The following is an 11,727-nucleotide window of genomic DNA, read 5'->3' on the forward strand; positions in this document are numbered from 1 at the left end:
GGGGTTAGTATCTTGCCCAAGGATATTTGGCATGCAGCCAGGAGGCAGCCTGGGATCGAACCACCGACCTTCTGATTAGTGGCTGACCTGCTCTGCCACCTGAGCTACAGTGGCACTGTAGTAACCACTGCGGTGTTGCTTTATTCATGGATATGTGTCAAAGATGTTTTAATTTTATTATACTAAAAGTCATGTCATTATGAACATGTAATAAAACCTCGAACACTTGCTTGGACACCTTTCTTTGAACCGTCCACATGTGGTTTTGCAGGGCTCCTCAGACATATGATTTGATTTGGGTTTGATGTTTTGGGAGTCTAAACTTGTAAATCTGTGGCAAGTAAAATCATTGGTGTGGTGTGAGAATGGGCTCATTCAGTGAAACTTGTACATTTTTGCACTAATTTACAACATAATTTACTCTTTAGTAAAATCTTCAAAAAAACACCAAATATAACAGTTTGACATGTTTAAAATGGTATTTTTGCACCAACAAGGGTTTTTTTTTTTTAAAGAACTATTAGCCAAAAACTTGGCATAACTCAGCATGATGTGCTGTGTGTCCTTACAATACAGCTGAGGAAACATCTGGACTTCCCTAAGCCTAGTTCTGTCTAAGGATGACTATTGTTGTGATTTGGCACTATATAAATAAAATTGAGTTGAGTGATGAACAAATTTTTCAGCATGACAATGATCCCAAACACACTGCCAATGTAAAAGCAAACCTGGATAGGAAGAAAAATAAACCACACACACTGTGGAAAACTATCAGTCGTGGATTGGCTTCCCCAGAGCACAGACCTCAACATTATTGAAGCAGGATGGGATCATCCTGACAGAGAACAGAACAAAGCCAACATTGAAAAGAAGAGCTTTGAATGTCCTTCAAGAAGCCTGGAGAACTATTCCTGAAGACGACTTAAAGAAATGTCAGAAAACTGCCTAAGAGAGAATAAGTGTGTTGAAGAATAAAGGTGATCGTACCAAATTTTAACTTTCAAGCTTGTTAGAATTGCACACTGTTTTATATATATATATATATATATATATATATATATATATATATATATATATATGCACCTATATTTCCATTTCCTAGCTAAATATAGAGAAATGAGGAGTGACTTGATACTTTTGCACAGTTCTACACATTTATATTTCTTCCAAAAAACATATTCTCAAAAGCAAGATATAATGAAGACAGTTTATCGTCTTTGAATTTTACCAAGATGCTAAACAACAAACACCAGAGACATCATGGCATGTTCCCTACAAAATCATTTGATCATTAAAGACTGAACCAAATATCACAAGTTAGACACTGACCTGCCCACACGTTCAGTTCCTGCAGAGCATGAAAATAAAATCAAGAGGAATCATTTCTGTATTGATGCAGACTTTTTTCTCCCCACATTATTCATTTACTGGCACTTTCTCCACCCTCAGCCACTTTTCCTTCTGCTGCTCCAGCATTGCAATTAGATGTATTCACAGCTGAACATTTATTATTCATGACACCTCAAACACTGACACCTCTGCCATCACTAAAGCCACTCACGCAGACACAAATCTGCTGGTCTCTGTCCTGCTTAAGGGTGATTTGTACTGCGGGTTGTGCTGGTCTGTCTTTGCATTTTCTCACAGTAAGGTTCAGCATTATCAACGCGATTACAAGTGCTTAATCAGGCAAAAAAATAATTTAATAAATGAATATCATCAACATGGCATTAAAAACATCAAGACATTCACAACGTGCTTTATTCGGGTCACTGGCAAACACACCGCCGTACGGAGCGGAAGACAGCTCAGCGCCCCCTCATGATGAGATACAAAAGGTAGACATGATATGGCAACGTAAGGACACTGAGTGACAACATGTTAAGCACACTGTGGTATGGCTTATTCAGATTACATTCAGCTTTTTGCATTAGGGAGACATTAGCTACTAAAAAACAAAAAACAACATTTGAGCAGAAACAAAAAGTAGCTTTCAAGCGCTTTAAACAGACATCACATGCAGCAAAAGAATGATAATCACTAAGCCCGAACTGCACTAAACTGAAATAATACACTGAATGGAATTTTAAAATTTTCAGATTGCTGTCAATTGTTTTAAAAGCCTTGATTGTAGTTAGAAGACAGCAGACTTGATCCTATGCTGTTTGACCTTTCACATTAAAACCATGCATTCACAAGTACGGTTACCATGACAGCTCCAATCACTGACGCCACAGAACTAGGAACAATAAAATTTAAAGACACTGTCGAGGACACTTCTTCATTACTGGCCAATATAACTTCAATAATTAAAGTGGACCTATTATGCTTAAAGGTTGAGGAGTCCGAACCACAGGCTATAAGTGACCTGTAAGTTAGTAATTACAATGAAGGGCACATTTACATTTAGCTAAGCTGCTCTTGCAGTTATGCTAAAGCTTGCGAGCTTTGATTAGAAGTAATAGCAGTTATACTGTACTGTCAGAACATTTTACTGGCCACATACCTTTGGTATTTCTTTACAGTTTTCCACTTTCCTCATCTATACAACTATTAAAGAGGATATACTTTATGCAAACGCTGAAATAAATATCCAGTGTTCTGTCCCACAATAAGCAGACAGCGTATACTTGTCTGTAAAACCTTAAACGCACCATCTTCTTCTTCTGGATCGAATTGGGAAGTCATGAAACTGCATTTTAATAGGCTTACAGTTTGTTTTCAGAACTTTATAAATGGGTACATGGAGATGGTGCCAGTCACCTGCACCTGACTCTGTAGTAAAAGTCAGGTGAAGAGCAGCCAATCAGCAGGAAGGTGGCTAAAAGGGACAGCTTGTTTCACACACTGGATGAACTAAGGTGCCCAATATAAAGTGAGATAAATACAGACTACTGTGTGGATCATGGGAAGTTACACTACTGGAGCACAGCAATGAAAGCATGGCTCTGTAAATTAGAATAATAATACAGCCACTTTAAAATGTCTTACTTCTTCAATTGTCCAAACACAAATGTGCACAAATCACAGACAAATGGTCAGAATCAAAAATAACAATAAATACACAACAGAGATTTGTTCAGAACACATCCCCAGCAAAGGTTTGTTAAATAAAGGACAGGCAACTGTCTGAAATCAAACCCCGGATGGCATGAGAAAGAATTTCTTCTCATAATAAAAACTATACAAAACAAAAAGCGTCCTCAAAACTGTTCAGCGTCTGGTCAAAGTCACTTCATCTAAACACGACGAAACCGAAAAGATTATCAGTACAGCGATAACCCCAACACCACGACAGCCTCACACAAGTTTAAGACAACAGTGAAATCTAATACATTTAGGTTAAGAGGCTATAAAATCTTCCTGACTGTGTGAGTAATAATAATAGTGAAAATGCTCAGCAGGAGTGAATACCAACAGGTTTCGGCAGCTGCTGGCTCTATACATGGTTAAATTCGTGTGCAATTACAGTACATGCAACTTATCACATGGAGCTGAAGTTCTTCTAACTTCTTCATGCATGAGCAACCCAGCAGCCCTTAGTGCTCTCACGGGTTAAGTCTAACTGTCAAATTCAGACGGTAGCAGGACATTCATCTGTGCAGGAATGTGCTTTAAAATGAATTCATAACAAAGAGAGGATGAAAAATAAGTGTGGATGTGCAAAACGAAGAAAATTAAAGTGTTTTGAACTTTGAAAGTTCTGCGGTGATTTTCAAATAGATAGGAATGTCACGAAAACCTGCTGTAATAAGCCTCCGCGGTGCTAATTAGGTGTCGTAAGCAGACGTCTGTCTTCGATGGGCACAAAGTGTCAGCATATGCGAGTTTGTTCCCATAAGCCTGAAAAACATGTTTACATATAGCGCGAATGAAGTCAAAGCTGACAAACTGCTCCGTGACTGGTAGGTGTTGACACTTAGCTGAGACCGAACCTGCTTGCAAGCTGCCGGCTGAGCACACACGAGCAGTGGCGTCAGATTGAGTTCTGTAACATTTAACAGGTGTGTGTGTGTGTGTGTGTGTGTGTGTGTGTGTGCGCGCCAGCCTTCATCCGCTCTGTTGCTCTGCTCGGTGGCTGCGTCAATATGCTCCAGATCGAATACACTCAAGTGATCCGCTCACACACAGTCACAACTCACTCTGTATCCTTCTCCCTGCTCCGCAGGAAAGAGACAGCAAGGCAGAGAGAGACGGAGAGATGGAGCACAGATAAAACAATAACCAGTGCAGTGAGTTTTGTCCTGAAACTAAACTGACCTTAGACCTTATTAAGATCACATTTGGTCCATTAAAAAGTGAAATATCACAGATGAATTCTGCAAAATGTAACAATCCTCCTCCCTGTGTAGTATTAGATCTTATATAAAATGCTGGTGGTGTAGTTAAAACTAAAAGACGGTGCTGCTGCACTACTGCCATTGGGCTGTAGGTACTGCTGAGTGATGAGCTGACTGAGGTAGAGCAGTATCTGGCTGTCCTCCTCGCCAAGCCCCAGCTGCTCCTGCAGGAAGCACCGGCGGCGGCTCTCCACTACCTCGGGCCCCTCGGTGGCGCTGACTGGCAGGTGGAGGTGATGGGTGAAAGTGAACAAGAAGGTCTTGGCCGCTAGGTGACAGAGTGTACTCTGTAAGTGGAGGAAGTAGGTGGAGCCCCGGCGGATGTAGGTGCGGTGGTCAGCGATGTTAGCGAGCAGCTGGCCACGATACGGCGGGCAGCGCAAGGTCTTCTGGTCAGCGTCCAGGATGGAGATGTAGCGGCTGTAGCGGGAGAGCGAGTAAAGCATGCTAGAGCCCAGCGGGGATGCGACCCTGTGGGGAAGAGAGTGAGACAGCGATCCTTGTTAGTTCTCCCTCTCTCCCGTTACTCAAAAACAACTACGGCCATTCTGAATGCTACTCATGAGTCTCATGATAAAAGGAACTATCAGGAGTTCAGCAACCACACTTGGAACATTTCAGGCTCCTGAAAATTCATCTCATTGCATCCTCCCTTATTTTTGGCATCATCACATTGCCTAGCAACTGGCAAAAATTACCTGTGTAGGGTTTATGCACCTATAACACCTGGTAAAAGACAAGGTCATTTTTAATTTTATGCCAATAACACCTAATCTCTAAAAAAAAAAAACTTATGCATGATACATTATGATGTCTCTATTTTGCCTAGCAACCACCTAACAGAATATAATCACAGGCCAAACTATACTGTAGCATGTGCATGTAATAGTTAAACCTAGTATGCAAAGGGCTGTTTGGAAAAACAATTAGACTAATGAGAACAATCTGATGGGACACAAAAATCACATCTGATGTACAGTGCAGCAGATAACTGACACAATATTTTAAAAGTGGGTAAAAGCACCAAATTAAGGGCTCTGTGGAGCCATTAATTAAAAAACAATCCCATTAGCCACTTGAATTTTCAGTTACACAATTTTCCAATTTGTCCTGTATTACAGTTTTATAAAACTGCTGTTTTATGTCAGAATTTCAATCACTAGATACATTTTGAAGGTTTTACTTTTGTTTTTTTTATATACTTCTGGCTATAAGCAAGACTTCAAACTGTCTTCAGAGTTTCTCCATTGCAAGAAAAACTTAATGTTACTTTAACAGTCCAAAGACAGCTACAGCTGCACAGAGCTGGGGAGATCCAGGAATTCATTTTTTATCCCTTTGATAGCACCATCAACTGGGTAGCAACTGGGTTTGGATATTTAACTTTCATCCACTTACAATTTATTTGCACGTGAATCATTTAATTTCATGCATTCAAGGCAACATCTGTTCAGCTGTTTACCTATGTTTTTGATTTGGCTTTTTTAAATATATATATTTAAGGCTAACACAGGAAGATGGATAGCCGTTTACGGTCATATAAACAGCCACTTCATATTGGTCTTTGGACAGGTTCAAGCTGACTGATACACCATCTGCACTTCCCAGCTGTTTGTTATATACAGTAACTTGTGTAACTAATCTAACTATGCTACCAGGTGTTTGAGATTAGTTAATGTTCTCCCCTTTTCTTGTTTACTTCATTGTAAAGTAACACAGTGAGGAATCTTTGAGTCTTTTTCTGACCAGAATATATATCCTTCAATCTGCATATTAAAAAAAACGAAAAGAAAAGTAGGATATTTAAAAGTAGAATGGGAGGCAGAGCCTTCAGCTCCCAGGCCCCTCTTCTGTGGAACCAGCTCCCACTTTGGATTCAAGAGACAGACACCTTTTCTACTTTAAAGATTAGGTTTAAAACTGTCCTTTTTGATTAAGCACATAGTTAGGGCTGGATCAGGTCACCCCAATCCTCCCTTATTTTTGTCACACTGCAACAGCCTCAAGTTGCTGGTAGATTCCCATGGTGCACTGGGCGTTTCTTCTTCACTCAATATGTGTTTGGGATTGTCAGGGATTGTAACATGTAGTCCTTTTACTGAAAAAAATAATCTCTGGCTTTCTTCAACAATGTGTTTTTGTCCTGTCTCCCTCCCCTTACTCATAACTACTCTTGGCAGATAGCTCCCCCTCCCTGAGCTTGGTTCTGTTGGAAGTTTCTTCCTGGTAAAAGGCAGTTTTTCCTTCCCACTGTTGCCATGTGCTTTCTCACAGATGATTTCCTAATGTTGGAGTTTTCTTTGTATTATTGTAGGATCTTTACCTTACAATATAAAGCACCTTGAAGTGACTGTTGTGATTTGGTGATATATATAGAGAGAGTTGAATTAAATAGACTAATTTTTCTGAGTCATTTTAGACTTTTAAAGTTGACTTCTAAATGGAAAATTAATGATTTGTGATTTCACACTAAGATCACTCAAAAAGGCAAGTCTTTTAATAATAAAAGAGTTTATGTACCAATTCTGATACTTTATCTACTTATGATTTCACTGTAGTGTTACATTACCTGCTGCACAGCTTTAGCATTGCACAATTCAGCAGAATCTGAATGTTATACTTGTTGTGTATGTATCAACTGAACGAGTGTAACAAATACACTCAGTCGCCTTGGATCCCCATCTTGTGTGAATGACTTTGGGGGATTCGCAGCCCACGCTGTCACCAGAAAGATGAGTAGAAATGAAAAAGAGGTTCAGGGACAGATGTGCTCAAGGTTGTATTGCGTGCATGCTTGGCTGTGTGAGTCATCAAAGTGTGAGTCACGGGGGATGAGTAAGAGTAGCGTACGGCACAATACAAACAAGAAAATGTAGAACAATACTTCACATTGATGGAGACTTGCTAAGGTTCTGTGAAAAGCAAACTTTATGCTTTATTTAATCTTTGTTAAAAGCATCATCACTCTTTAGTTTGATTTTCCTAGTACTACCCTACCTGAGCTTAGAAAGTATGAATGCCTGTGATTAACTACCTATAATACCGAAGTGCATCAGAGTTTCTTGACTCCATTCATACCTCTGCAATCCAATGAGTTTCCACCTCTGCAGGTCGGTCAGGGTGAAGGGGCAGGACAACCAAGCTTGAACCCTCTCTCCACACTTCCCCGGAGCCGGTACGAAGAGAGCCAGAGCCGCCACCAACCGGCGGACACTCCCTTCGTCTGCCCCGAGCACCACCAGGGTTCTGCCACTCAGCAGGCACCACAGGGCTTGGATGGCAAAGGGGTACTGACGCACAAACCTCAAGGCTCCTTGGCCAGCCTTTTTCCTCTGACGCAAGGTCACCACCGCCCCATAGCCGAGAGGTGACGCGGTCTGATCGGACCCCGTGGAAGCACTCATGGTGCAGTCTGACCCATCCTCCGCCGAAGTACGGGAAACTGCATCTCCAAGGAGGCCGCTAGGCAGCTCCAACCCAGTCACAGGGCTCTCCGAGCACGGAGAGCCGACAGTGTAGTCATCCTGGAGTGGAAGGAGGGCCTGGGGTTCCTGGTTGACCACAAGGGTTTGAGAGGGCTGCAGATGGGAGTTTTGGCAGAGACAAGGCACCGCCTCGGGGGCAGAAGCCTCATAGAGGAAACCCTCCTGGGCCATACAGCATGCTGTGTCTATCGGAACCAGCAACTCAGACGCACTTACTCCTTCGCACTCCTCCTCGCGGTTGGCCTCAAGTTTAGACACCACTTCCAACAAAGACACAGGTGTCTGGTGTCCACCATTCTCACCTTCATCCTCCCCTGCAGTTGTCTCCATCTCTTCACTGCTGCTCTCTCTCTCCAGGTTATGGTTTGGGTCAGGGGTCAAGTCAGAGTCAGGATCAGGCGCTTCTGACTTCATACTAACCAGACTCTGCTGCATCTCTGCTAGACCCACTCCACTCTTATCACTGCTGAAGCTTCCTTTGGTCTCCTCTGAGCTCTCCTGGGTTTCAAGAGTCTGGTCTGAAGGGGAGGACTCCAGATGACTCTCCCCAAGTCCGAGCTCACTCTCCTGAGTAACACTGGTCTCAGAAGCTGGGTCTAGATGCTCCGGACGTTCCAGCGCATCCAGCTCATGAGGTTCTGGTGTCAGAACAATAGGAGGCGGATTTAAGAGTACATAATTATCTACAGCATGGTTCACAGCACAGAATGGTCTTAGTGTTCCCAATTCATCCTCGTCATCATCACTGAGGTCCTCCTCAAACAAAAAGGCAGTGACTCTCTGTTTTCTCTGCAGTGCCTTGTCCAGGCGGCGCGTGTAGAGGTAACACAGGTCACCCCGGAAACTTCTTTCCGTCTCCTTCAGGAGCTCCACAGTGGCCTCATAGAAAGTCTTGTCACACAGCTCCTGCAGGGTCTTCAGGCGCTTGTCAAAACATTTGGCAGATTTAGCTTTGATCAGCTGTGGCGTGTAGGAGAGCTTGCGTTTAACACCCTCCTCCTCCTCATCATCATCTTCACCTTGTCCACGAGGATGGCCCTGTCTGTCCTCTCCTTTCCCCGATTTCTCACTGTAACCACAAGGGTAGGCAATCTTGGCGTATTTGTTCAGCAGCTCTTCGCACTCACTCAAGCACTCGTCCACACACTTTTGGCAGGTGGCAGCGTGAGGATCCCGTCGTGGACGGTGATGGTAGGAGCTGATCTGCTTCAGCAAGTCCCTGTGTTCAAAAATGCTCTTTTCCACGTTGGCCAGTTCGTTGGCCTTTTCCACAGCATGAGCAGAGTACATGCTCTGAGGCCCCGCCTCTCTCTGCAGGCCCTCCTCCCGCTGCAGCACAGAGTGAGTGTACCTGAGGAGAGCACAACAGAGATAGTGATCAACCTGTTTTTCACACAAGGATATAAATAATACCTGACACAACAGGATAAGACTAACCAAGCACAGGAAACACTGGATACCTGCAGCTGAGACCCACATCTTGGAGCAGAGTGGGGATCATTTTATTTTTAGCAATGCTATTATTGTGGCTCCAATGATATCTGTATTGATCTGCTAACTGATTTTACCAATACATTGATCAATGGTCAAATGGATTTTTTGACAGCTACAAAATGGATTAAATTCTGTACAGAAATACAATCACAGGCCACTTCACGAGATATAGCTGTTCAAATATCTAATCAGTCAATCACGCGGCAGCAACTCAAAGCATTTAAGGAATGTTTGAAATATTTCAGAAGCGACTGCTATTACTACTGACTGTGCCACACAAACATCTCTTGGGTTTACAGAGACTGGTTTGAAAAACAGAAAATGCCCAGTGAGCGACAGTTCTCTGGGAGAAAATGTCTTCTTGACACCAAAGGGGAATTTCCAGATGGCAGGAAGGCTACAGCTACTCAAATAACTGCTTGTTACAGCCAAGTTATGCAGAGGAAAGTCACTGAACACACAACATGTACAGCAGCTGAAGACCACACTGGGTCCTGTCAGCTAAAAAAACTGAGGCTACAGTTTCTTGTTACGTCACAGTCCACCTGAGTATTGTTGCTTACCATGTCCATCCCTTTATGACTACAGTGATCATCTGATGGCTGCTTTCAACAGAATAACATCATTCCAAAAAACATTAATCATCTCAAACTGGTTTCTTGAACATGACAATTAGTTCACTGTACTCATACGGCTGCCACAGCCACAGTTAACATTTGACTTAAATAACAGCTGTGCCAAAGCTCAGCCTCACAGTTCAAATCAAACTAGTTAATCAAATTATATCAAATCAAACTAATCTCTCATCACTTATTTTCTGCTGGCTAAGTGTCCAAACACACATGGTTTTTCCTTTAAGGGTTGAGAATCCCCTACCTTCCATTTAGAGCACCTGTTTGTGTTATAGAGTGTCAGTACTCTACAATGACACCCATACCTGATCCTTCTAGCCCACAGAAACATCATTCTAGCACACATCAGTAGATCAAGCTGCCAAGAAATCCTGCTCACTGAAAATCTGAATACAACTATCTGATGTAAACTTCTTATTTGGATGAAGTCTTTTTAAACTGTATATAGGAGAATAGTTAAGGTTGCGCTGGCATTCTTACTCAAGATCTCGGAGCTTCCTCTGGAGTTCCTTGGCAAATGCTCTCCTGTTCCCGGCCTTCAGGCACTCTGAAGCCTGCGAGAAGCGAAGAGAAAGCTCCTGAAACTGCAGCATGATCTTCTTTTCATCTGCTGCAACGTAGGCCATGCAGAAGGGCCGCACGAAGCCTCTCGCCTCAAGGTCATAAAGGGTAAGGTGATGCACATAGGCAAATGCCCCCTCTTTCGAGTCCCCCAACACCACCCTGGAGTCCTCCACAAAGCTGAGCCTTGGGTAGCCAGTGCCAGGCGGATGCCCCACGAAGGAGGCCTGGTAGTCCACTGACATGATGCGCAGGGAGAAGTAGTTGAGGTCGAAAGTGCCACAGACTTTGGGATCATCTGGGATAGTAAGGAGAGGCTGTGGGCCCACTTGTTCAGAGAACTCTGAGATGAGGATGAAGTCTTTGGTGAACTTGGCATAGGAGGTTTTGGCCCAGGGGTTGGAGTCAGCCAGAGGATAGAGGGGGACAGAAAACTCCTCTGGGAGAGGCCAGGGATCAGGACTGGTCTGCCCATACTCGTCCTCTTTAGCGAAAGCCACCACATCCGGGGAGCCTATCATAGTGGTGTTTCTAAGCAAGACATGAGAAACACGAGACACGAGTGCAGTTCCACTAATAGCCTTAAAAAATAGTCAAATTGGTCATCCTGCACTCACACAGTGCATAAAGCACCTCGCCAGGTGATGCTGATTAAGCGACTTGAAAAGGGTCCAAGAAAATCAATCTGTTTTATGTAACTCATAAAGCGGGGGGACACACAGGTGTCCCTAAAGGCATCTGCGCCCCTGCATAGTTTAGTCCACAGAAGAGGATCGCTTATTTAATAAAAAAAAAGAAAAGAAAAGAAAGAAAGAAAGCAGCTGACTCACAGAAACACAAATGAGCGTCTGTGTTAACAAAAGCAATTATCCAGCGCCAATCACAGCGTGCTAGGAGGCATCAGGCCATCCCTGCTGTGCAAGAAGGAGAAAAAAGGATAAAGCTGCTTTAGCGGAGAGCTTGTTCTTTCCTCCTCTTCAAGTCTTCACGTCTCCCCTGTATCACGGTAATTTCTGAGTCCGTGGCTCAAACACCGGGGCCGCAGAAACGCCGCTTACAGCTTGAAGCGCTGCACTGAATTCCCACAGTCAGACACGGACGCCATGTTTACTCAGCTGCTTGCCGCCCGGTCACGTGATCAACGTAAGTCCCGCGTGAAGGAAATCCACCCTGAAACCGAAATTCAATTCAGTTTATTTTATTTTATTTGAATTC

The 11,727-nt window shown here is 43.2% G+C and overlaps 1 protein-coding gene across 1 annotated transcript; it reads right to left on the minus strand.

Moving 5' to 3' along the window:
- Window positions 1-1,239: 1,239 nt before the first annotated feature.
- smcr8a (Smith-Magenis syndrome chromosome region, candidate 8a) lies at window positions 1,240-11,677 on the minus strand. The gene is made up of 3 exons (XM_006797971.3): window positions 10,432-11,677; window positions 7,419-9,176; window positions 1,240-4,811 (listed from the first exon to the last, which is right to left on the minus strand). The coding sequence occupies exons 1-3, from the start codon at window positions 11,031-11,033 to the stop codon at window positions 4,355-4,357; spliced, it is 2,817 nt and encodes a 938-aa protein (XP_006798034.2). The 5' UTR covers window positions 11,034-11,677; the 3' UTR covers window positions 1,240-4,354.
- Between the last annotated feature and the right edge of the window lie 50 nt (window positions 11,678-11,727).

This window comes from Neolamprologus brichardi, chromosome 4, assembly GCF_056152115.1.
Source record: "Neolamprologus brichardi isolate AB-2024 chromosome 4, ASM5615211v1, whole genome shotgun sequence".
NCBI classification, from domain to species: Eukaryota; Metazoa; Chordata; class Actinopteri; order Cichliformes; family Cichlidae; genus Neolamprologus; species Neolamprologus brichardi.